General features: G+C 41.8%; 1 protein-coding gene across 1 annotated transcript in view; it reads right to left on the reverse strand.

Moving 5' to 3' along the window:
- eif2ak3 (eukaryotic translation initiation factor 2-alpha kinase 3) overlaps positions 1-26,171 on the reverse strand; it is a 46,885-nt gene that overhangs the window by 18,388 nt on the left and 2,326 nt on the right. Inside the window, 9 exon segments of the mRNA XM_022191614.2 lie at positions 887-1,116; positions 1,208-1,333; positions 1,553-1,678; positions 2,258-2,426; positions 2,508-2,769; positions 4,791-4,878; positions 4,881-4,920; positions 5,021-5,215; positions 16,710-16,839. Of these exon segments, the coding sequence (XP_022047306.2) occupies positions 887-1,116; positions 1,208-1,333; positions 1,553-1,678; positions 2,258-2,426; positions 2,508-2,769; positions 4,791-4,878; positions 4,881-4,920; positions 5,021-5,215; positions 16,710-16,839 (1,366 nt within the window).

Below are 26,171 nucleotides of genomic sequence, written 5' to 3' on the forward strand. Positions count from 1 at the left end.
AATAAAGTAAGATAGTACAAGATGTAAAATGTATACTAATACTAAAGACTAGAAAGATTAACAGAAAATGAACTGATGTAAACAGAAAAAAGCCCCAAATTAGAGCATTTCTTAGAGCCATGAAGTGCAAAAACAGAAAAAAAATCATGCGTCAAATGCAGTTCAGTTGAGAAACTTCACTAAATCTAAGCTTTAAACTGCGACATTTCATCTATATAACTTTATTTAACATGTTTCATTTAAAAATTCTTCAAAAATAAATAATTTGCTCTAACTAGATTCTGTAAGAAAAAAAAATTCTGCACTCTTTACTACAACAATGAAGCCTCGAGTGACTCCGTTGTGACCAACAGTCGTGTGACAAAAATTCAGGAACTTTTTGGTGGAATTAGGCTGAACTGCAGCCTGCCTTTACACAGAACAGACAGAGGACAAACTAAACATCTTAGTAGGAAAATATTTGGCGTATATAGTTACATTTCTTTCCAAGTACTGTTCTGTCTTTTGATTTCTTTTTTTAAGGTTTAATGTGTTATAACTGTTATATATTGCAAAAAAGTATTTTTGAAGTTATTTTTTGGCCTTTTATTGACTTTATTTGGCAGGTCAGTAGAGAGGCAGACAGGAAATTAGGGAGAAGAATGGAGGGAAGACCTGCAGCAAAAGGCTCTGAGCTGGAATCAGAAAAGTCATTTTTGAGTTCTTTCTACTTCTAGTCATGTTTGTGCTGTTTCCACAGAAGTATAAGACTTTATACTGCAGTGAGAAATGTCCCCACAATGAGTTAAAATGTAGCAGGGAAAAGAAAAAAAAAACGCCCAGAAAAAGAGAGTCGAGGCCCCAGTAAAAGGAAAAAAAGATCTCAGACCACAGAGTTTGGTCTTACCCTCACGTAGGCCACGGGGGCAGGAGGGTGGAAGAACTTGCGGACGATGTAGGTGGTGGCGGCGATGCAGAAGACGATGGTGCCGAGGATCTCCTTCCACCAGGGCAGCAGCAGCACCGGGTCCTTCCTCCTGCGACTGTCGCCGTCCACGCCGTTTCCCTTTATCACGCTGACGGCGCTGTCGCGTTTCTCCCGGTAACGCTTGCTGTAGGGGAAGTAGTAGCCATTGTCTACCGCAAGAAGAAGAAGAAGAAGAAATCACTCAGTTGGGCTACATTTATCGGCATCTTTTCCAGTGAAAATGCATGATTGTGGTCTCACCGTATGGATACTGAAGGATGGATAAGGCTCCGTTGCTGTACTCGTCGTGGGAGAACTTGTCGTTAGTCAGACACTTGTCAAACTCGTCAGAGCCGATCAGCGATGGAGTCCGAGACGGAGAATCTGCTTCAAGGACAAGATGAATGAGCTGTTTGATCTGATTGGAAGGACTGATCAATACTATACTACGAGGAACTAAAAGGCAAAGCTGTGGGCCACGGGGAACTCAGTGATGCTCGGTGTTCATCTGACTTCAAATGCATCTGGTGCTCACAGCTACAAAGATGAAGGCCATGTTTGGTCTCTTTGCCCATCAAAAATGTACCTTCTTTGGTGCAAACTTACGTATTAGAGGCTTCCATTTGACAGTGGGCAGCGGGATTATATCCTTCTCTGACCCGATGGCTTTGGTGGGGAACTTCTCAGAGATCCTGACTGAAGACTGGAGGTAGAGCTGCCCCTGGAACATCCCTGAAGAACCGAACGAAAAGGATTTATCGACGCATTACACTCAAGTATTTTAAGATACAACTTCGAGTCAGCTTTATTGGCCGAGTTTGTGCTCGAAGTGCTTGAACAAAATAAAACACACATGCATGTATAAATGCTTACAGCTGCTCCCATTCAAACTTTTTACAATATAAAGAGTACAAATACATATAAACACAAGCAGTAACAGTATGAGCATTAATGTAAAATGTAAGAACCCTGTTTAATAAATGATGTGTTATTGCACAGAAGTCATAAATAACATGAAAAAAAGATGTAAACTCTCTCCAGCAACATGTTAAAAAAAGGTGCGAAAATAAATCGTCAAACAATAAAGTTATATAAGAAGTCAAAAGTAGAAAAAAAGAGCGACCTGCATGGAAAATCATAAGCACTCTGATGATGAAAATGAGTGTTAAACTATGTGTAGTTCAAAGAGCAAGTCTAAAGTGACTTCCAAGTGAGTTTTAGTGCGAAACACTGACACCTGTAGCGCCAAAAATGGTCTGAGATTGCAACTAATGAACCTAAACACTAGCAATACACATAAATGAGCCTCACCGAGGTAAACGCTGGACTCTGCAGCTCTCCGTAGGGCCTTCTCCGGATCCTCCTCCTCATCCTCATCGTCAGTTTCTGACTGGTTGGTGTAACCGGTGTCGTCGAAGAGGCTGATCGGCGTGACTTTACCGCCTCCCACCAGCCAGGCCGAGGCGATGGGGGTGCAGAACTACGCGACACAGGTGGAGACGGGATGAGTCGACGTGCTTTATCGATGCGAGTGTAACTGATCGGTGCTCCGGTATTTTACCTGACGTTCCCAGACCAGCTGCCCACCAGGCTCGGTGCTGAAGGCCATGACCTTCCAGTCAGGAACGGACACTTTGATGACGAGGTCCAAATGCTGGTTTTGGTTCTGCTGGCTCTCCGTCTGCTCCCTCGGCTCGTCGGCGATGACCCGCTGGCTCTCCTTCCAGGCGTCACCGTTCACCACGTCTCCCTCCAGGAAGTTGATTCCAGGCTGCATCTCCGGGAGAAGCTTCAGCTCAAAGTTTCCGACGCTGAAGTTCCACCTTGAACGAAGAATAATAATAAATTTCATTCTTCCTGCTGAGGGGCAAAGGACACACGTGCGGGAGCCAACAGGAAAAATACATGAGGCTTATTTGTCTCGTCTGCATGACCTCAAATCACCTCACCTCTGATTAGGACACAAGCTGAACATTTCTACAATAAACATAAGAGGTGACGCTCGGCCAAGCAGACAGGATGACACTTCAAAACACCAGACGCACACATATAATTAGACTGTAGATCAAACAACAGCATCAAAGCGTATAAAAGGAAAAAAAAAACTTTTCTCTCCACACTGTGCAAATCCTCTCATAAATTATGCTGAAAACTCACACAGTCTGCCAAAATGATGAATTACAAACTGCACTTTAATGAAGAAGTTTGCACTGACGATATCACCAGTTGAACTCGGTTTATCGTGTCTGATGGAGACTATAAATCTGCAGCCGACCCGCTCTCTGCTCTCATCATCTCCTCTTTAGATTATAGTTTAATCGCTGGGACAAGTAAGTGAGAAATTCAGATAAAAAGTAAAGACCTCTGCAGACACTTTAAAAGAATTATGTTCAGTTTGCCAAGTAATAAACTCTACAAGACCTCTGGAGTCGCTCTGTGGCGGGTCGCAACTATTTGAAGAAAATATTTCTGAGTTTTTTCTGGCAGATAATGCGATTAAAAGTCAAGCTTTGTTTCAAGAATCACTGCGTAATAGATTTAAAACGTGTAATGGCTCTCTACCATCACTGTTTTTATATTTTAATGCAAATTTACAAGCATAAAACCCTTCCAAAATGTATTTATTATGTCTTTTTAAATGGCATACAAGACAAACTAATCAGCACAAAAGCTGTGACTGTGTTTGGTTAAATACATAAAGTTGTAAGAATTGAAAAATAATAATAATTTCAGCAAGAAAATAGCGGGATCTTGCAGCAAACATTTTCTGACATTGAGATAGGACGGTCATTCCTGGCTCAGAAGCAGCCAGAAACTAGTCTGAAAAAAGCAATAATAGGAGGCAATTTGCACATTGTCTTGTTTCAAACTGTGATTTTGAGCAACGGCAAATGAATTAATCAAGATCAAGAGCGAACAAAGTGGACACTAAAGCAGTATTGGAAGTGTGAAAACGCAGAAGCACATCATGGCAAGAAGCCTTCCCTCCTGCATAACATGTTTTAAAAAGCAGAAAGACACGTTGCTCGATGGATATACCAAATTACAACTGTTGTGAATTGCTAACTGCATTGTTTCAACTGAAGTCAATAAAGTGGTCAGTCTTCTTCTATAACAACCTGGTCAGTGGTTGTTTAGAACCTGCTGCTACTTCAAGATCTGTTCTGTATCTGAACACTAACGTTCAAAAGTTTCACGTCATTTGGAGTGTCCTTATTTTTGAAAGAAAAGCAGTTTTTTTTCCCAGTGTAGATAACATTAAATGAGTGATAAATCCAGTGCAGGCATTGTTAATGTGCTAAATGACTATTCTAGCTGGAAATGTTTAATGGAATATCTCCACAGGGGTACAGAGGAACATTTCCAGCAACCATCACTCCTGTGTTCTAATGCTACATTGTGTTAGCTAATGGTGGTGAAAGACTCACTGATGATTAGAAAACCCTTTATGCAGTTATGTTAGCACATGGATAAAAGTGTGACATTTCATGGAAATCAGGAAATTGTCTGGGTGACCCCAAACTTTTGAACGGTAGTGTATTTATTTATTAAATTGTGACTTACAGATCATAACACATGGCACTGTTGGGAGATAATCTTGGTTTTTCACTCCATGTTTCATTTTTTTGCTCATTAGTGTATATTCAGTGTAAACTATCAGTAAGATCAGAGTGGTGAAGATAAATAAAGACATAATAATGCTCCCTCCTGGTGGCTGACGGTTTAACTGACTTTCTTTAAAACTCTGACAGAAAGTCAATCTGCGCTTCTTTTCTGAAATACCACACAGCGTCTGCCTGGACTGACTGACAGTGACGGATCGTCTGATTGAATAAAAACTCACTTCTCCATCCCTGATCGAGGCCTGATGGCTCTGACGGTCTTCTGAGTCCTCTGCAGCAGGAGAACATCCTCCGTCTCCACCTCGTCCTCCCCCAGCGGCTGCAGCCCCCCGCCGAGCAGATGTACCGAAGCTGAGCGGAGCAACGGGGGGGAAATTACAAACAGGGTTACTCTGCCGTGTTGGGGGGCCAGGTTAACGCGTGTTGAGCTTATTAACATACTATCACGGACCTTGCCGGTGTAAGCCCCCAGGCCATAGGTGGTGAGGGATTTGCCCCCGACCAGCACCGTGTCCTCTCCGATGCGGTAGGACGACTCCAGCAGGGACTCCACGCTGAAAGGCACTGCCTCCATACTCTCCCGGTCCCGGTTCCACTGGAACAAGGCACCGTCCAGTGAAGGGATGACCATCTTATTGCCAAACACCTGGGGAAAAAAAACAGCAAAAACATCGATCATCGCTTGTGGCTTTTTCTGTGAAGCTTCACCAGAACGTCAGAAACAAAGCGCCTGATGCTCAAAATTTCTGTTATAATGTGGACATCCATACGTCTGACCTTCCCTGAAAATTTCATCCAAATTCGGTGGTCTGTTTTGGAGTGATGTTGGGAACAGACAGACAGACAAACGGCCGTGTTCCTCGGCCGATTAATAAACATAACCAAAAACAAACTCCACTCTGAAGCTGATGTGAGTATTACAAAGCCGGGAGGAAAATAAAAGATGATCAGTACAAAAACAAGCGAAAAAACTTCACCATTCACTTCTCAAAACCAAAACTAGAGGTAACAATGAGTACTCTAATTTCATTCCTCACCTTTTACCCCACATATACACCAACCACTGGCACAGATTTCCAAAAAGTTCAACAGGCAAGCACTGTATAGCAGTACGCCATAAATGAATAAACTCACACCTGTGTGCAGCTACTTATTAGAGTTGTACAACCTTCTTACTGACTGTTTAAATAGCTCTCATAAATGCAAATACGCCGGGCTTAAAGTAAACACCCGGCCGAGCCACTGGGAGATAAAGCAGCAGTCAGGTGCTGTGGCTGCTGCTGTTTAATCCATACGTCCCACCATCACTTTAACATTTCTGCTTCATTTGTCAACCTGTGCAACGCCGTGCAACAGCATCCTTGACAAAATATCGATTATGAATTTGATTATTTCCGTCTGACGCAACGCCGTTTCAACACCTGCACAATCCCTCCGTTTGTTAAGAGTTCCAGAAACGATCTTTTTTAGAGCTCAGACAGACAACGGCACAAAAACTCTGGCCGACACACATTCGCCTACGCAGCAGCTTCAGCCTCCGCACACTCTGGACTCGATCCACAGACTTGGGACCATTACGCAACCGAGAGCCGAGTAATTAACCTGGATCCTCATAATGAAGTGTGGATGGAGTGTGTGTGTGTGTGTGTGTGCTCGCTGTGAGGATGACATCATCGCTCAAACCTGTCCTTAATCCTGATTTAACCTCCACAGCTTTAGCTCATCTCGTTTCTCCATTATACAAAGATCAGCATCTCAAAAACACCATTTATTTTCCCTATCTGTCCAATTTGTGACTCACTTCTTTGTGACATAACAGCAGTTTTTTTTCTGTTATTTTTTGACCAATTAGGGACCCCTTGTTTTGCTGATGCTACACATGTCAACAACCTCTCTTTTAAAATCCCGTCAGACTCTTAAAAAGTCAGCTTTGCGGTGGATTAAGCGACGTCCGGCAGAATGATTTACTAGACAGCAGAGCAGGACAGGAGCAGGAGTGATGTCATCTTTTTGGAAGGAGAATAGGGGGGGATGGTTTGGACACCAGATGAGGATAAATTTAGCATGAGAAAGGAGGAGGAGGAGGAGGAGGAGGTAACAGCCTGACCATCACATAGCACCACGCTGGTCGGGCTGCAAAGAGGTTTACAGCGGAGGGGAAATTCTCAGAGAGCATGAGTCATCCTGCTGATGATGCCCTAATCCATGTCTGTGATCGAGGCTCGTGTTCAAACACCGGTTCGCCTGCTGTCCACCTCCACGGTCACATGTCGACACGGTACACGCTTCACTTCATGTCACACATCAATTATGTTTCCAAACAAAACTGTAGATGAGCGAAAAAGTGAAGGAAAAGTTATGCAAATAGGAAACAAAATAACAACAATCTCTCCTGCCAGGAAGATAATAGCAGCCATGTTTCTGTAAAACTGCTTGAGACTGAAGTTTTTAAATGCAAATCAGGCATGCTGGCTGTTTGTGAAAAACCTCGGAAAAGAAACAAACACAACTTTGAGCGTCTATGCGAGCTAAATGGAGAGTTTGTTTCTGTCATCTGTGCCATTTCCATGACTTTTTTCTTCTGATGTTATACTTCAAAATGTGAATTTAGATACACTACTGTTCAAAAGTTTGAGGTCACCCAGACAATTTCATGTTCTCCATGAAAACTCACGCTTTTATTAATATGCTAACACAATAGCACAAGGGTTTTCTAATTAGCATTTAGCCTTTCAACACCATTAGCTAACACAATGAATAAAGTGCATAAAAATGCTTAATATATGATACAATCTGCATTTTTTCCTCACTCCAGATCATCAAGAAGTAAAACAAAAGTTACACAAATTACAAAATGTTAATTTAGAACCTTTTTAGGGCTTTCGGGACGTTTTCTGAGAAATAAAATAACTAGAATCACTCCTGCCAGGGAGCAAATATCAACAGACATGCTTCCATATAACTGTGAGGCGAGATTAAAAAGTTTTAAAATGCAAATAAGTTGTGTTTCCATTAACTGCTTTGAAGTGAACAAACTAGACAGCATGGTGTTGTTAGCGCAGGCATGGCTGGAACAAACAGATTAGAAGAAGCCGGAAGCAAAACCAGTTGATTTGAGAAATGGCAAAAACCATGAAGAAGAAACACACGAGTCTTTGACCGCAAACATGACAAATATATGGAGGAAAGTCAGGAATCAGGAAAAACGTAAATATTCTTCTGTGTATGTCTGCTGGCATCGGTCATGTTTCATGATGTTTGGAGGCAAAGACGACAGAAAAAACAAAAACAAGGGATCAGTCATGTGAGTTAAATGTTTGCTACATCTTAATTCAGACACGAAACAAACAAAATAGGGACATCAAAAAATATTACAGGCAAAGTAACATAAATAAGATGCAAAACAAAACACTTAACAACCAAACTGAGACGCAAAACAACAAAAGCTAAAAGCAAAATGATGAAAAAGGACCAAAACTAGATATAAAGTGACCAAATCTGGATGAGGGATAATCAAACTAGCTGTAAAACAACCAGAACTAGACGAAAAATGACAAAAATTTGAGATGCAAAATAACCAAAATCTGATAGAAAACAAACAAAACTGGGAGACTAAAAAAATTATACGCAAAATAGCATGAATAGACGCAAAACGAAGCACTCAATAACCAAACTGAGATGCAAAACAACCAAAACTAGATGCTAAATGACAAAACAAATGATGAAAAATTCCCAAAAATAGATGCATAGCAACGAAATCTAGATGAAAGATAATCAAACTAGTTGCAAAATGACCAAAACTAGATACAGAACAACCAGAACTAGATGAAAATGATCAAAAGTGGATGTAAAACAGCCAGAACTAGATGAAAGTAACACGAATTTGATAGAAAAACAACTTGTTGTTTTCTCTAATAATCAATTAGCTGTTTTTTGTTTAAAATATCAGAAAATATTTTTAAAAATGTCAATCAGTGATTCCAAAAGCACAAGATGACATCTTCTAATGTCTTGTTTACTGTCATTAGACGCAGAAAGGAACCAGAAAATATTCCCATTTAGGAAGAAATTAGAGGATTTTGACTTAGCCTTGTATACGAAAACGTGTTTCCATCTCACATCGTGTGCATGAATTTATTTTTGAAAAAGTCAAAAGCAAGTGTGATTGAACATAAAAATGTATAGTTTTTGATAAATCTTGCAGTTTTTATTAACTTTTTCTAATTCAACACTTCAAAATGGACACAGAAGTACATTATGTAAATTATCTGCTACTAGATAACATAAAACAAAAGCAGAGCATTGATTTAAAACTCCAGCGTTCTGTGAAATACAGACAGATTTAGCTGGAACTGAGGCCTAATCAGCATTGTCTGAACTTGTTTTGGTGAATATGTAACAGAAATGCAAATAAAAACACGTTGAAACACAACTACAGACGCAGTAAGTGGTTCTATTCTGCTGATTTCCACACTGACTGATCAATTATGTTGTCCTGCAAAACATTAGCACACAATTTTGTCCAACATCTTTTCTTAGTAAATTAAATTGAATGAAATAATAATAATCATTCACTAATAATCAATCCTGCCGGGAAGACAACACCAATGTTATTTAACTTTATCACATCAGATAATAATAAGCCTGTTTAAGTTCCATAATTAGACAGCTTTTGCTACAGTATAAATAGGCAGAAAGTGATTAATTTCAGCTTTTGTTTATACTTTTAACTCACTCAGATGGCAATTTTGAAGTTTCTACGGGACAAAAAGTTGAAGTTTTGCAGCAGATTTATTCAATTCAACGATTTCTTGCATTTCCTCGCCGTTTCTTACATTCACCATCACCATCACTTTAGCTCCAAAAACTCAGCGGGGACGTCTGGTGAATTATTAACCACTTCCCGCTTATAACACAGTTTCAGTAGGTTTTACAGACGTCGTATCTCAGCTCAGCACGGTCTCAGTTACTTCATAAAGGTTGTGAGGTCTGTGGGACGACTCGCTTCGCGTATTCTGATCGCTCTCGAATCATAAAGCCATCGATCTTTAAGGCTGTACAGTTCAGAGATCGAAAACATCGAAGGACGAGGCGAAAATAAAATGACGTCTTCGGTTGTTTACAGTTAAGACTGGACTTTCAGTCGCCTGATATGACATTCCTTTTTAAAAATCCAAACTTCTGTTACATTTCATGATTTATCCAGAGAATTCTAGGCTTAGATGAGCAAAACATATACACAACAAATGAAAAAGAAGCTGATTTTATGTGAGTGTGCTGCTACTTTAACACTTAAGCCTCGATATGCACTGATACAACCACACGTATGATGTACATTTACTGGTTTCAAAATACAGTAAATCCTTAAAGGCATCTGTTGGGTAAATTTAAAAATCTTGAAAACCTATAGTTCTGCCGGTTGGATTAAGGTTGCTCAGAAATTTCAATCCTGAAAGGAAGAAAAGGTTTGAGGGGAAAGGAAATGTTTTATAAGACGTGGAACCCCTCACATGCTTCTCTGAGCTCCCCTCGATCAAAGCAAATTAAAAAGGAGCCCTTTGATGTCGCTGAATTGTCTGTGATCAATCGCCCACCCCACCGATCCGTTTGTTTTCACGTCTTTGTCTTGTCTCTTGGTATAAAACGCCCTTTGTTAAGCCTTGTCTTTGCCTTCTGAAGGGATCTTGTCATCTTTCACACTTTTGTTACATCTTAAAACCAAAAGATATTGAAAAACTAGCTATTTTTAAGGGGGCATTTGTGCTTTTGTTGAAAATTGGAAATGTCGGGGAGAGAAGGAATCTAAGCGAGGGATCGGTGCTTGAAGGCGTCTGAACCCCAAACCTCTCGCCACCCCAGACTTTGCATTTTTAAACTTGCGGAGCGTCATGAAATATTCAGGAGGAGCCTTTAACTTAAAAAAATACTCTAAATGATTCAAAAAAACTGACTCCTCAGCACAATCGCGTCTTTGTGTCTGCCTTTGGTGTGAATTATACGTCGCCAATTAATCTTTAAAGAGTTGTAACCGAGACTCATTCAAGTCTTGTGGGATGTTTTTTAAAGAAAAACTTCCACTACCATTCACTCATTTAGAGATATTAATGTGTTAGCAGCGGGGAACATCCAGTGTGTGAGGGCTAGTATGTTTGCTTTCACACATTATTATGAGTCTGTACTGTTATATAAATGTTTTTATATAACTCATTTACTACGGAGCAGTGGCCTTGATGACTACTTCATGTCACTAATCATGTCATCATATTCCACCCTTGGGAAATGGGGGGTTGGGAGGCGGCGGGGTGGGGGTCGGACAGTTTGTCGTGTTGCTGTTTGACGCTCCAGCGACTCCTGTCAAACAGCGTCACCCCTCAGCCGTCGCTAACGCGCCACTGTTGGCCCACAAGGCGACTTAAAGATCAACAGAACACAACCGGGGCAGGTGGAATAATGAAAAGATCCACTGTGCAAAAATATCGTCCATGTGGCTATTTTCACTTCCTCCTCGCTGCTCGGGAAGAATTATTGCTCGTCCCATTAAGCGCCCGGGCGGAGATTTATCGGCGTGTGGAAATCAATCAAACCCCCCCGTGATTCATTCATTCACATGCCGGCAGACGAGTGTGTGTCCATTGTTGTGTGTGTGTGTGTGTGTGTATTGTCTATTAAGTGATGACATCATCTCATGGTCTGAGGCATTACCTCACCTCCCTAATCACCCAACCTCCCCCACCTTCATCTTCATCCCTTTAACCCCGCCCCCCTCCAGCATGAGTCACTCCACACTGACTCCCCCCACCCCATACACCCCCTTTGACACCCGGGAGCAACTCCAAGCTTCTTTTTTTTTTTGAAGTGATGGCTTCTTTTTCTGCAGACAATGCTGTTTGCTGTTGTCCCTCATTTCACTACCGGAGGAAAAAAAAAAGGAGAAGAAGAAGAAGTCACATTCTCTCCGCAGGATGCAGCAGGTGACTGGCTGCTTCCGCCCCGGCGAGTCGAGGCCAGCCAATAGCGCCGTTGCAGACCCCCCTCAGCCTCCGATCACCGAGCAGACTGGTGTCTCGGGGCCCGAGCGAGCGCCAATGAAACCGTTGCTAAGCGCTCGGCGAGGCAGAGGTGACGGAGCTGCCCGCCTCCCCTGTACGCCAAAAAACATCCTAGGTTACCGAGGGCAGAGAGGGCATGGCTGGATTTGAACTTACATAAGGTACATGAGCGCGAAAAAGAAAACAACAAGCAAACCCAGACATACGAGACACATGCAGACTGATCATAACAAGTGACGTCACGTCGGGTCCCCGGGTTCAGCGCTGACAGGCATCTCTCCTCGTTCCGCTCTGTCAGTCAAATGAGAGCCAACAGGTGAAAAAAAAAACGCACAAGCAGAGGAGGTCGGAAACACAAACAAGCAGACACACAGTCAGCATCCTCTGTCTCAGTGAGAACACACTGCAGGCTGACAGGTGGACGTCTGCATCTACGAATTCTTTCATTTTTAATAGCCTCACACACTGGTGCTATTTTTGACTCTACCTACTTTTACTAGCCAAATTTGAGACAGAAGATGATTTAATTGCTGTAAAATAAACAAGAAGTTCTGTACTAACTCAACAGGACAAGGGAAGACACTGATGTAGGAGCCAAAAAAAATCCATATAAGTATTTTCTTCAATCTGAAATTTCAGGTTTCCAGCACCCGTCATAATCAAATGTCTTAGCGAAGTAGATAGATAGATGCAAAATAATGAAGTTGAGACGCAAACTGACCAAAATGAGACGCATAATTACCAAAACTAGACGCAAAATGACAAAAATTAGATGCAAAACAACCAGAACTAGATGAAAATTAAAAAAAATTTGATGGGAAAACAACTAAGACTGGTGCAAAATAACCAAAATCAGACACAAAACAAACAAAATAGGGACATCAAAAAATATTACAGGCAAAGTAACATAAATAAGATGCAAAACAAAACACTTAACAACCAAACTGAGATGCAAAACAACAAAAGCTAAATGCAAAATGATGAAAAGGACCAAAACTAGATATAAAGTGACCAAATCTGGATGAGGGATAATCAAACTAGCTGTAAAACAACCAGAACTAGACGAAAAACGACAAAAATTTGAGATGCAAAATAACCAAAATTTGATAGAAAACAAACAAAAGTGCATCTATTCATGCAAAATAGCATGAATAGATGCAAAACGAAGCACTCAATAACCAAACTGAGATGCAAAACAACCAAAACTAGATGCTAAATGACAAAACAAATGATGAAAAATTCCCAAAAATAGATGTATAGCAACGAAATCTAGATGAAGGAAAATCAAACTAGTTGCAAAATGACCAAAACTAGATACAAAACAACCAGAACTAGATGAAAATGATCAAAAGTGGATGTAAAACAGCCAGAACTAGATGAAAGTAACACGAATTTGATAGAAAAACAACTTGTTGTTTTATCTAATAATCAATTAGCTGTTTTTTTTTTTTTGTTTAAAATGTCAGAAAATATTTTTAAAAATGTCAATCAGTGATTCCAAAAGCACATGATGACATCTTCTAATGTCTTGTTTACTGTCATTAGAGGCAGAAAGGAACCAGAAAATATTCACATTTAGGAAGAAATTAGAGGATTTTGACTTAAAAAAAAAAATCAACATTTTTGCTGTGTTCAAATTGGTTCAGTGTAAAAGTTTCCTAAAGATTCAAAGCTTTTAAAGCATGAGAATCTTTCAAATTATGTCACATTTTGATATAATTATAAAAAGGTGGTGTGCACTCTGTGAATGGTTTCCTATTCTGGAATGCACACTACCAGAAAAGGCAAAAGTGTTGTCGATTATTCCGGAGAGCTTGCTGATATCTTTTAATTGCCTCAGTTGATCAATTAATTGGTAAAAGAGCTCATAGATTAATCTGAATCTAAAAATATTCTTCTAAACCTCGAGTCTCATTAGAACGAGCGTGATAACTTGTAGTTCCCTGCATAGTTTGGTGCAACTTTATTGTCAAGGTCATATTTACGTTCTGATAAAGCGGCTACAGAAGTGATAGCGCTCACATGTTGTAACTGTACCAGCTATAAGTGCTTGGAGGAACCCTCAGGGGTTCTCCACATTACCACCTCTGAGGACCTTCGAAAACAAAGAAGTTAATGAATTCTGATTTTCTAAATCTCAAAGACAGCAGATCTCCAAGCATATGCCACCAAGAAGCACAAGTCTAGAAGGTTCCGCTTTAAATCCAAACCCACAATTAGAGCAGCTGATTTCAGTGATTAGTTCCTTCCTTCTAATTGTAGGGTTGCTAATCAGTGAACTCAGCATCTGTAGTGTTCAGCTGCAACGGAGGCGTGCGGCGTTTTACCAAGTTGGAAGGCACACGCTAGAAAAACACTTCTTAAAAACGTGAATGAAATTCTTCTCCCTGAAGCTGATGTATGTGGGCTGAAAGCACATCCATATTAATACATTTCCACTTCATAATGCATGACTTCTGTTACGTTGTAGGGCTGCAACCATTGTGAAACAATCTGTTGACTGTTTTCTCTTTTCTTTAATCACAGAAAAAATTGTAGAAAATGTCACAAAATGGTGGAAAAAAAAATGTCAGCGGCTGTTCCCTAAAGCCCAAGATAATGTCCTAAAATGTTTTAAAGATAATCACGTAAAGGCGGAAAGGAACCAGAAAGCACTCACTTTTAAGAAGCTATCATCAGATTTTTTTAATGACTTAACCAGACTGATTGATAAAGCAGTTGGTCATTAACTGAATCATTGACAACCAATAAATTACTCGTTTACATTTGGCATCCAAACTACTCTGGCCAAAGTAGACCCCTAAAGCGAAGACTTGTGGAAACGCTACCGAACCTCGTTTTAGTTTGAACACCCTTGGACAGTGTGTGCAGTTAAAGTTTTGTTTTTTATTATCATTGCCATTTTTCCACCCGTAGCATTTTTTCTACAACTAAACAACCAACCTCCTGCTTCATGTTTACACCTACATGTATATTTCTCCTGTAAATGAATGGTCCTTTAATGTATTTTTAAGGCTGGATGGAGTTCCTGTGGATGTACCCTGGCACTGCCTCTTGATTTACACACATTTCAATGCTCGTTTTTCTTTGAAGCTAAGTGCTCATTGCTTTTTATTTCATTTCCCAGTTGCAACCTTTCGATTGTTTTTTCTATTTGAGTTGCCTACCACCGACTTCTTCCAATCAATCTGTTTATTATCCGGAAAACAAATAATACAGCTTGGAATGGAGACACAGAAGCTGTCAAAAACGCATTGCCAAAACTAGATTGCTCTTTTATTTTTTGTTACATCGCACTAATAAGCACACACAAGCCTCGACAGCAGCAGCAGCGGACCAACATTAGACTGATCCCAGCAGCCACCCAGACCCTTGTTAGTATCAGAGGCTTTTTCCCTGCGGCGAAACTCTCACACACAGCGAGTCCACATCAAAGTGAACCACGAGCTCGTCTCCAGCATGTATCTGGGAGAGCAGCGCTCTGGTCTTGCTCTGGGCTACACTTCACTTTCAGCATGCTGGTGTGGGTGGTTTAAGCTTCTGTATACATGTAGAGGCGAGGGTCTGGCTGCGCTCGTATGTGTAAACCAGTGCAGTCAACAAAGACGCTAATCCTCCAGGCGAAACAGCTACTCTCAGATTTATGTGGGGGTGTGCTGTATGTCTGTTGTGTATGTTTACGGAATGAATGTAAGCAACGGCAAACCCTTGGCTGGCTGCTCAAAGTGCACCGAGTTCAATTATTGGACTAACGGCCGACAGAAGGAAAGCCAGGAGGCACTGTGTTTGTTTTTGAGGAAGAGACGGAGACGAGGCTGCAGCCTTAACCTCCAACTGACACGTCAAGACAGTGGAAATTGACTTTTTCATCTACTACTTGATTTTAATCATCTGATAATGCTTCACAACCCACAAAGTGACCCTGGCTGACGTTTACAGGCCCTTTCAGACTACTTTCCAGGCCTCTGGTGACCTCATTTCTGAATAAGCATCTTGGACACTTTAATGTAAAAGGCATAATGGGAAATTTACTTTGGACGTCGCGCAAAATGAACGACAAGTTATCATATTAACAGACAGACACGCAATGATAATTTGGGTTGTGTGAAGTGATTTGATGAGAATTATTTCCACATTTCAGCACCGATATGGATCTAAAAACACCACATGGAGCGGAAAAGTCAGTTTGTCCAAATTATGAAACAGCTTTCACATTCTTCTACAGGTTCACATCTGTTACAAGCTGGAAATCACAATAAAAATCTATTTTATGGAGGGTCTGTAGCAGGTCAGATTAACAAGACTGACCAATAATAAATGTCATACATCCATCCATCCATTCTCTATACACCGCTTTATCCTCACTAGGGTCGCGGGGGGGTGCTGGAGTCTATCCCAGCTGACTCGGGTGAAGGCAGGGGACACCATGGACAGGTCACCAGTCTGTCACAGGGCTACATATACAGACACACAATCACACTCACATTCACACCTACGGACAATTTAACCTCAGCATATTTTTGTGCAGCCCTTATTCTGTGCAGCCCTTATAAATGTCATACAGGAGTTTGCTCTTAAGTTAACAGCAGATGAAGTTTCATTTGTTGCTTCCAGTTGTTTGTAGGACTCTTTTCTCTGAGTTTATTATCATTAACCTGCAGCAAGATCCAAAGTGACAGAGCTGGGTGTATTTACACATGTACAACAACCGTAACTTCATTAATTACTTACAGTTATAATTTATCCTCAGCATGGACACAGAATTAATCAGATGAGCGGTCACACACAAAGTCTACAAGCTAAACTTGAGTCTTGAGCTCGGTCACAGCTTTTTCATTACTTTTAAAATTTCAGTGCTTACGCAGATCCTAAATTAACTAAAGTGTTAATTATTTGGGTGTTTTATGAGCATGTTTTTAGTTCAGGTTTAGCGTTTTGTTTATTATTCTTTGTTGATGTAGACAGAAAGGGCAACAAATCTTCATTTTAGATCCTTTCTTGATGTGAGAATGTTGAAAATTAGGTAGACTCTCCTTCATTTTTTGCTTTCAAATGAATAAAAACGCAAATGCAAAACAGGTTTCCATCTACCTCAGGCTTGCTGAGGCTGGAGGACACCAGGCACCCTGAGCCGACATCTAGGTCCCACTGCTTCCTGCCCTGGTTGTGAGGATCCAGAGCCGAGATCCGTCCATCCAGAGTGCTGATGATCACTAGAGACCTGAAGATGGAACACAAAGACTTCAATATTCTCTCCAGACACAGCACCAATTAAGCTTTACATACAGACAAGGCTACACTAGACTTCTCAAGGCACTCGTATGGCGTTTTTACATTTCAAAAAAGAAATTTACAGCCATTGCTGTCCTTTAATGCCGCCTTCCCAGTAGGGGGTTTCAGCGTAATGCCTTCACAGGCGAGGCACTAAAGGGCGAAGGACTGCTAAGCGGCAGTGCAGATGTCTTCCCTCGCTAGTCTGCCTTTGTTTAGCGATCAGGGTGACCTTCAGCAGAAGCCAAACAGCACACCTGTGATATGACAAACCCCATCTTGTCAGCTGGTTTGGGTGGCATGTTGATTAAAGCGGATTATTAGAACGGTGACCAGACATCTCACACAGCGCAAACGTGAGAGATCATAAATTCTCGGTTGATGGTGAACCCCAGTTTGGTTCATCACATCTATCAAGAGATGATCTTAACAAGAAAAACCACGTGGAAGCATCAAATACAGCTGGAGCAGATGGAGAGAAGTGAGCTGGATTGGACGTCACACCATTTCTCATCTGCTGAGGGTTTTTTTTAAACCATTTTTAATATTATTTCCAAGAGACTGAAGGCACACAAACATACAATTCATCTAAAAATGTAAATATAGCAACAGCCAGTGAAGCAGATGACGGGGATTTTGTTTCCAAACACTGAACATACGTAATCTAGCTTTTCTTGTGGTCTTATATTCTCATTTTTCAACAGTGGGAATTGAAGATATCCATCCTTAGGGGCAACAATCATCAATTTTTGCCATTGTAAGTTATTTTTTTGGTTAATCAGTTGGTTGTTTGGTCTATAAAATATCAGATAATAAAGAAAAATGGATGGCAAATGTCATGTTTTGTCCACAACACAAAGATATTTCGCTTACTGTTGCAGAAGTGGAAAGAAACCAGAAAACACTCAATCCAGGGAGCTGGAATCAAAGAATTCTCGCTTTTTTCTTAAGAAATTACTCCAACTGACTTGATAATTAAATCAACAGGTAACAACTTACCAATTAATATATCCTTTCTTGCATCAACACCCTTTTTATCCTTGAATAACGTTAAATTTTGTTGCACTGTCGGTATTGGAAGAGCAAGCAGGCGAGTTTCCAGTTAACTTTCCCAGACTTACAAGTGTCACTACAACTGCCATAAAATGTGACACAAATGCATAAACTCCACAATAAATGCTTTGTGTCGTCAAAGACTGTCTTCTTGTGCTCGGAGTGGAGTGATTCATTCAGCAACAAGATTAGTCTTGGCGTTTTCCTCTGGAGCTCTCCAGCACTGGCAGAATATTTGTGTTTGCAAACACTGTCTTGACAGCTCCGAGAAATACCATATCAGCACTGTTAGGAAAACAACCGCACCATTCACACACTGCTGTGGTGTCTTTCATACATTTTCATGGAGTTTTTAAAACAGAGAATTAAAAAAAAAATTAATAAACATCGTAAGACTGCTGGTTTTGAGGATGGAAAAAGGAAAGATTATATTAATGCTCACATTGTACAATAAAGTGTCCACATATTTCATTTAGAAGCACTGCTGGCAGACACAGTGAGCTGCTACAACTTAAACTGAGAATAAATAAGATGCAGGAAGTGGAGAGGTTTTTCTTTACATGATTTATAGGCTGAGGATCTAAGACAGCACCAGTGTGGTTTAGCTCTGAACAAGACGACATGGTCATCAATATCCCCCGCCACATGCGATGTCTATGGGTCTATATCCAAAATAGTGATCAAGGGCCATAACTCTGTTAAATATTATCGCAGAGGTCTCATTTTCGAACTTGATCAAGGTGTCCATGGTGTGAAGCTACACACTAAATTTCGTAATCCTAGCTGTAATAGTTTCCGAGAAAAGCTGTCCCCTTCATCTCGGACGGACGGACGGACAGAGGCCAAACCTATATCCCCCTTTTCCACTTCGTGGAGGCGGGGGATAATAAAGACTTAAACTAGAATTACTGCCTCACAACTCAGTGTCTAAACTTCACCAAAGCGTCGACCAAAGTGTGATCATTTCCTAAACCAGCCACGTCATTTGGGAAACACCCAGAAAACAGCGAGTAAAAACTGAATGTAAAGAAGTGAAATTGAAACTCTTGTCTGAGAGTAATGCTCCTACACAGGATGTGAGCCCCCATCTCCTGGGTGAAAGTCTTGTGGCCGACTCACATCTTTTTATGCAGATGGACCACCTTTCAAAGCATAAATAACAATGAGTTTAGTTGTCTGGGTTTGGCCAAAAACATGTTTTGTGAAGTCACAGTGACCTTTGAGCACCAAAATCTTATCAGTTCATCGTTGAGTTTAAGTAAACATTTGTGCTAAATTTAAAGCAAGTTCCTCAAAGAGTTTCTGAGACATCTTGTTCATAGGAATAGGACTGCAACAAATTACTATTTCCATTGTCGATTAACATCTTAATTCAGGAGAAGAAAAAGAAGATTTTATTCATCACAAATGCATACAGTACTGCAAAATTATCTTTTCATACATCCAAATTGGACGCAAAATGTCAGAAAATGGTTTAAAATGTTGATCAGAGTTTTTCAAGGACTATGATGATGTTCACAAATGTCTTGTTTTGTTCACAACACTGAGACATTCAAGTTTAGTCCCAGAGAAAAGGACAGAAACCACAAAATATTCACACTGCAAAAGCTGAAGTCAGAGGATCTGGACTTTTTTTCTTAATAAAAAATCTGTTAAACTGATTACTTGATTATGAAAAGGGTTAATCATTGCAACTCTTCTCTGGAATTGTCAACCTAATAACGTCACGTATGAAGTATTGTGGTCATGGCTTTTGAATTTATTTTCTCCTCCAACTGATTGTTTAGCTATACCAAACAGTTTATTGGTAAAAGTCTTTTTTATTCAAGTGCAAATTCCCTCGATTTAATTCAATCCAGTCTTATTTATGAAGCACCAGATCGTACCATAAGTCATCAAAGGCCACTTCATATAGTAAGGTCAAGACCTTACAATATTATAGACAATAAAAAAGAGCTTAATTCCCCTTAATGTGCCCATACAGCAATTTATGCTCACGGTTCTACCTTCTCCATTTATTCTGGAGACACTCTGACCTAAATGAATTGAGACATTGAGCCCCACCCTTTGCCTGACTCTTAACATTTCTGCCGCATTGCTTGTCAATCACGTCCGGAGCTCTGGCAGGGGCATCGTCCCGACTATTGATTTGTATCTGTCCTGAGGAGGTGCTGTCAACGGGGCTTTTAGCTTTATTTAACCAGTGAGAGTCTGCTGAGCACGCATGCTGTCTCCCAGCACCCTTCTGCCTCATATCCACACAGCTGGGATCCAGGCAGCCTCCCTCTGTTGCCCACCGGAGCACATGGGGTTTTAACTGCCTCCCTCAAGGGCAACCAGACAGAAGGTGCTGGGGGAAAACATAAATGCTATGCTTGTCCCCAGCTCAGAGTGACAAAATTAGGTATTAAAGAAATGCTTGAAACTGCCATATGAACTGTGACAGCTTAAAGAAGTTGCAGGTATTTCATAATTGAAATAAATAGGTTATTTATTATTCAGACTGAGCAGGTGGAAAGCTATCGACTAGCTATAATACCAGCTATCGAACAGTCTCCAGACATGAAGGGGAAGCAGCATGTTCATGGATGTGTAAGCCTTAGGAAAATTAGGAAATGGATTGTTTCTGAGTACGCAAATCAATTTTAGGAAGGATTCTCTTATGTTTCCCCGCAATCACTGACACATTCGCAGGGAACAACATTTGCTGCCACTTGTATCAGCTCAACCGGAGCTGGAAGTTTGCATAAAAATGCAAATAGGATCGCTTAACAGTAATGGGCCATGTGTCTTTCTGCCCCATCAAAGCCAAGATTATCTCCCCCAAATCTGCTCTTAGCATTATCAGCCTCGCCACTAGCGCTCAAGTGTGGAGTACTAAGAAAAACATTGTTTTTTCCTCGCAGCCACCAATAAAAACAGAGCGCCAAAGCCCGCTCTCACCCTCTCAATTGGCTGCGAGACCCTGCCAAAAATATTAGGCTGATTGGTTGTTGCTAAGCAGTCGGCTCTGTGAGAGGGTGGAAAGCTTTGGCGGCCTTCGCTGGGTCCGGCCCCGCCTCCCCCCTCCTCCTAAGTCCTGCTGTGAATGTAGAAGTGAGGAAGAAGTCTGTGAGAGCGTCGAGTTCAACTTCACAGATAGATGGAGGGCTCGAAAGAGATAGAAGAACTTCATTCTGAGAGGGAGATCAAAGGCTTCTGTGGACTCTTTGTACTTCAGATAAAGGATAAGGAGGAGCAGAAGGGGGTTGGGGGGGCAGTTAACTCTACAACTTTATGTGCCACGATGCTACTACAGAAAACAAGTAGCTACAAAAATAGCACCGGACCAAAAAAAACCAAAAACACCACAACAACAACAACAAAACAAACAGCCCTACTGTATCGTTTACAACTCAAGGCAATTTATTTTCCACGTCTGAGCCCCGAGACACCACAGCTCTGTTCATCACCAAAGGGATAACATGTAGCCTGTGGGGCTGCCGCCGCCGCCGCAGACTGTGACAGATGCAGGCGGCAGAGACAATGAAGAAGACGTTTGAATGGAGGACGAAAAAGGGGAGAAAGAGGCAGAGTAGTCAGGCTGCCAACACACTCGGGGTTGTTAGCGTGCTCGCCTGTAATGCTGTCAAAGTGTCATGATAGTGCCGAGCGCTTCTTCAATCACCGAGCGTATGGCGAAGCAGGGAGCCAATTAGCCTTGCTCTCACCAGACTGGGCTCCTCAGAGACACTCAGCCTCAGTCTGCACACACCGGCAAAACCGAGCCGCTGGTAAACACTCATTGAAAGAAACAACCAGGATGTTTACACAGGCTGAGTCTCCAAGGAGCTGGAGCCGCCGAGGCCGACCAATCCGAGCGCCCTGCCGCTTCCCGGCAGCCAATGGAGGCGTTTCTTTCCTCCGCGCTCGGCCAATGCGGCGGCAGCTCTGCAGACTCTGGGCCAATGGCGGCGCAGGACTGCCTGTAACCATGCAACAGCAAGCAGCCTGGGTACACGCTGGAGTGTGGAGTTCTGCTGCCGCGCAGCTGCCACTCAGCCTACTGTAGCATGCAGCCACAGAGAGGCAGAACAAAAATACGAGAGCATGGGGAGCACGTGGAAGGAAAGTTACGGATGCAGCTCGGAGCCGGCCGCACCCAGCAACGCCAACTGCAGCAGCAGGACACAGGAAAAAGAGGGTCAAGTGCATTCCTTTAAAGTCTGCACATTCTGACAGATGATGCCACAGAAATTACATGTTTTAGAACATGTCAGCATGCAACCAGAGCTCGGTCTTTGATTATGTGCAACAATTACTAATATAACACCTAGATTAAAGATCCAAGGTTAAAAACTCCACCTGTAGAGGGTCACAAAGGTGGCTGATGTGGCTGAAATGTGCCACTAAGCCTAAAGTGATAAATAATCACAGATGACATAACATCAGTACTTAACCGTGGCTTAATGTGACCAGACAGTTTATATAACTGTTCCCTCAACTTGTTAAATAAACAAGTGATCATTTTTTTATGTCTTTGTCCCAGAAACCAAAGCTTGACGGGAAGTCGAGTGGCAGACTGGCCTCGAGCAGTCGGCTCTAAAATCGACCTCACATTTGTCAGGGTCAGTGCAGCAGCAGCAGACCACCACAGCAGAGAGCAAAGGGTGTGGTTTCATAAAAAAAAAACTTCTAGTACTAGCATGAAAGAAAAAAAACATCATGTGAAAGTGTTGCTATCACCCTCTCTCTCTCCAACCGTCTCACACGTGGTAAAATCCAAACTCTATGGCGCCACGCTCCCGCCCGCTGATTGGCCGGGACGCAGCTCTGATCCGGCGATGTGATTCGTTGTTGCTAAGCAGTGAGGAGCCATCAGGAGTGAAAACAAGACAGCGTGGTCCTACTAACTACCAGCTAACTCTGTGTTTTCAACCTCCCCTCCCTACTTTTTCTGCCTCTCTCTCTCTCTCTGAGCATCGCACCTTTCTGCTGGTGCCCCACCCATACTGCAGTGCTGCAAGAAGGGTCCTGCCGACTTACCAAAATAGCCACTGACCTAATAAATCCGCTCCAGTATTGTTTAGCGATCAGCGAGGATTTGTATCACTATGCATGGTTAAAAACAAAATGCAGTGTCAGATTAGTCAGTGTTCATCAGGTGCAAACAAAGTCAAGAAGTCAGTCATTAAAGCATCAAAAAAATGAGAAATTTTAAGAAACTTTTGCACAAATGATCACAAAGAGAAACAGAGTGAAAACACGGTTACATAAGGAAAAGACAAGCAGGATAAAACAGGTTAAAGAGATTATATAAGCACATTTGAAGTGACACTGAGTTTAAGTGGAAGCTGAAGAACCACTCAATTAAAAGTTCCCGTGGGGAGTTCAATCAACTCCATCTTGAGCTGTTATTTTGAGGACGGGGCTATTATTAAAACACACAAAATCTCCCAGGTTACAGAGAGGAGACAATGTGAGAGAATGAAGAGAAAAAAAAACATCTCCACTTCTTCATCCTTTACCTAACTATAGCCAGACCCATGCGGCCAACTCAAATTCTGAGCACTGGTCCATCTCTCCTTCGCAATTGGCCGACAAGTCGCCCGGCTTGGCCGATTGGCTGTTGCTAAGCAGTAGGCTGGTGGGAGCCAGCCTGCGAGCTTAGCGGCGGCCCAGAAGAGCTGCTGCAGCTACAGGGCCCTGAGGGTGGGTGTAGGGGGTGGTGGTGGTGGTGGTGGGTACCGAGGGCGGCGGTGGGGGTAGAAGGTTCAAACAAAGCTGCTGTCCTCTCTCCTCTCACCTCCAAGTGCTCCCCGAGGTGCCACAGGCTCCCCGGCGGCTCACCAGGCATCAAACCTGGCAGTGCTGTCACATGTATGATCCACTTATACATGCATACATACATGAAGATGCTCCACCACACACACACACACACACACACACACACACACATATATATATATATATATATATGTAGGAGACAGATGTAAACACCGAGTCTCCAGAGCGGAGTTTATAACATAAAGCGTTAAAGGTGAGGCGACAGCTGTCAGCAGCGGCGACGGCAGCGCTCGTCACAAACTGAAGGCCGGATCAAAGCCAACATCTAGAATATTTATAGATTACAGGATACGGGGGTGGTGGGAGAAGGGAAAAAAATCCAAACAAAAACAACTGCAAATGACAGGAATTTAAAAATGTTGACATCTGAGCGGAGACTGGTGTTCAAGCTGTCCGCGTGAAGCGTTTCAACAGCGGGCGTTTGAAGTGCTACACTCCAGAATCTAATTTAGAAGAAAACAAAAAAGGCCTTTGATGGAGGTCCATTCTCTTTAAAGACGTCCAGTTGTGTCGTCGACAAAGCGCTCAAGTTACTGAGATTCTTCCAGACTGGAGGAAGTGGTTCTTTGGTTTGAATCTAACGTCATATCAGGTCACAATCCTCTCTTTACATAGAGACGTAGAACAATTGACACATCTTTAGAATTGTTTCTTTCACGGATATTAAATAAAGGAAGTGGCTGCATTGTCGTCACAGGGTGGCACATTTAATCTCAGGATCAGGTTTGTTTGACTTGGAGAGGAGGCAGCCACAGGTAAAGGTCGGTCAAGGAAACAAGTCACAACATGTTTTCCACAGCCTGGCCTCATTATTGACCAAAAGAGGCTCAACTTGACTGTTTGATGTCTGGTAAAAGCTGGGTTTCCTCTTTGTTTTTCCTGTTTCAAGTCTAAACTCACAGTCAAGAATTACCTTGAAGGTTCAAAATCTCCAAATGACTGTTGAACAACATTCTTCCTGTTTGCTGTAAATGCTTTTTCTGTCGTTTCGTCATGTAAATTGGCCCATTTGAAGAGAAACCTAACTAAATCACGTCTGATTCCCTGTGACATTTTCTAAAGTTCAGCAACAACTCGGATGGAAGCGGAGCATGTCGTCGAGTGCATCCTCGGGGGATGGCATTAAAAAGAAATGTGTGAAGGTAAAGATAGGTGAGGGTGGAAGATGAGAGAGAGAGACTGAGACAAAGAGAATAAATCCAAGGGAGACAGGGAACCTTAACAGGGGCACACAGACAGGGAGTGATCGGTTTGACTGAGTTTTGACCCTGAAAAACCTTAATCCAGTTCATTGTTGTCTAGTTTCTGTGCAACATTTCCAGTTTTCTCACACTGGCTTATTACTTCACAGTTGTCCTGTTTCTCTTCTGCATCTTTCTATGTGCTGCTTTGCTCATTATTCATCTTGTATAAGTTTGTTATTGTGATGCTGGGTGCATTTACAACGTCTATGAGACTCTATTATGAACTATCAGAAGTAACATGTACTATTTAGGTCAAGAGAAAAGGGTTGGATGACATATGATTAGATGACACATGACAAGATAACATATTTGATCTAATATATTGCTTACATGTGCAATAATTAGTGGAAAAACTGATTCATTGTCGACCAATAAATTAACCATTAACTATTTTGATAAATGCTGGATCAATTTGAACAATTTTTTAAAGAAATATAAAGTCTAAATGATGATTTTAGCTTCTTAAGATTGAATATTTTCACGTTTCTTCCCAATTATACGGCAATAAACTGAATTTGTTTGGGGTGTGGATAAAACAAGTGCAATTTGTCACCATTTTCTTACATTTTATAGACCAAACAACTAATTAAATAATCAAGAAAACTATCAAAAGTGGAAAAAAATCATTAGTCACAGTCCAGACAGTGACTCTTATAGCATGCCTTGAAGCCAGTAGGTGTTGGCAGACAGAAAAAGATGCTGATAGAGAAGACTGTGACACGGTGAGAAGGGAGGGGAAATATGTATACGGTGTATAGCAACAGAGGAAAGCGAGTAGTGGCAGGGTGTGACCAACACCAGGAGTTTTCCTGCAGCAGCTGAGGTGACTGGCTGGGGAATAGCCCTCTTCTATCTTAGCAAACCGCTCCACTAATTACTTTTGATTTCCTTCTTGATACTGTGCTGCGGATGGTGAAGGACAGGAGACGTCCATGTGCTGCGCTTATTTCACTCCATACTGATAAGTGCTCGCCCTTGGTGGGTGTAAACAAAACGTCACACCACGTGAAAGCTCTGTTTTTCCTCAAAGTTGCATGCATTACAACTAATAACACCTATTCCCTTTGACGTGGCTGCACAGCACGCTCAGTGGCTTCCCTGTTGTGAAGGAGCAGGCGTCTCAAACACCCAGAACTAACATACAAAGCTTTAAAGTGAG

This window comes from Acanthochromis polyacanthus, chromosome 1, assembly GCF_021347895.1.
Source record: "Acanthochromis polyacanthus isolate Apoly-LR-REF ecotype Palm Island chromosome 1, KAUST_Apoly_ChrSc, whole genome shotgun sequence".
In the NCBI taxonomy this organism is placed as follows: domain Eukaryota; kingdom Metazoa; phylum Chordata; class Actinopteri; family Pomacentridae; genus Acanthochromis; species Acanthochromis polyacanthus.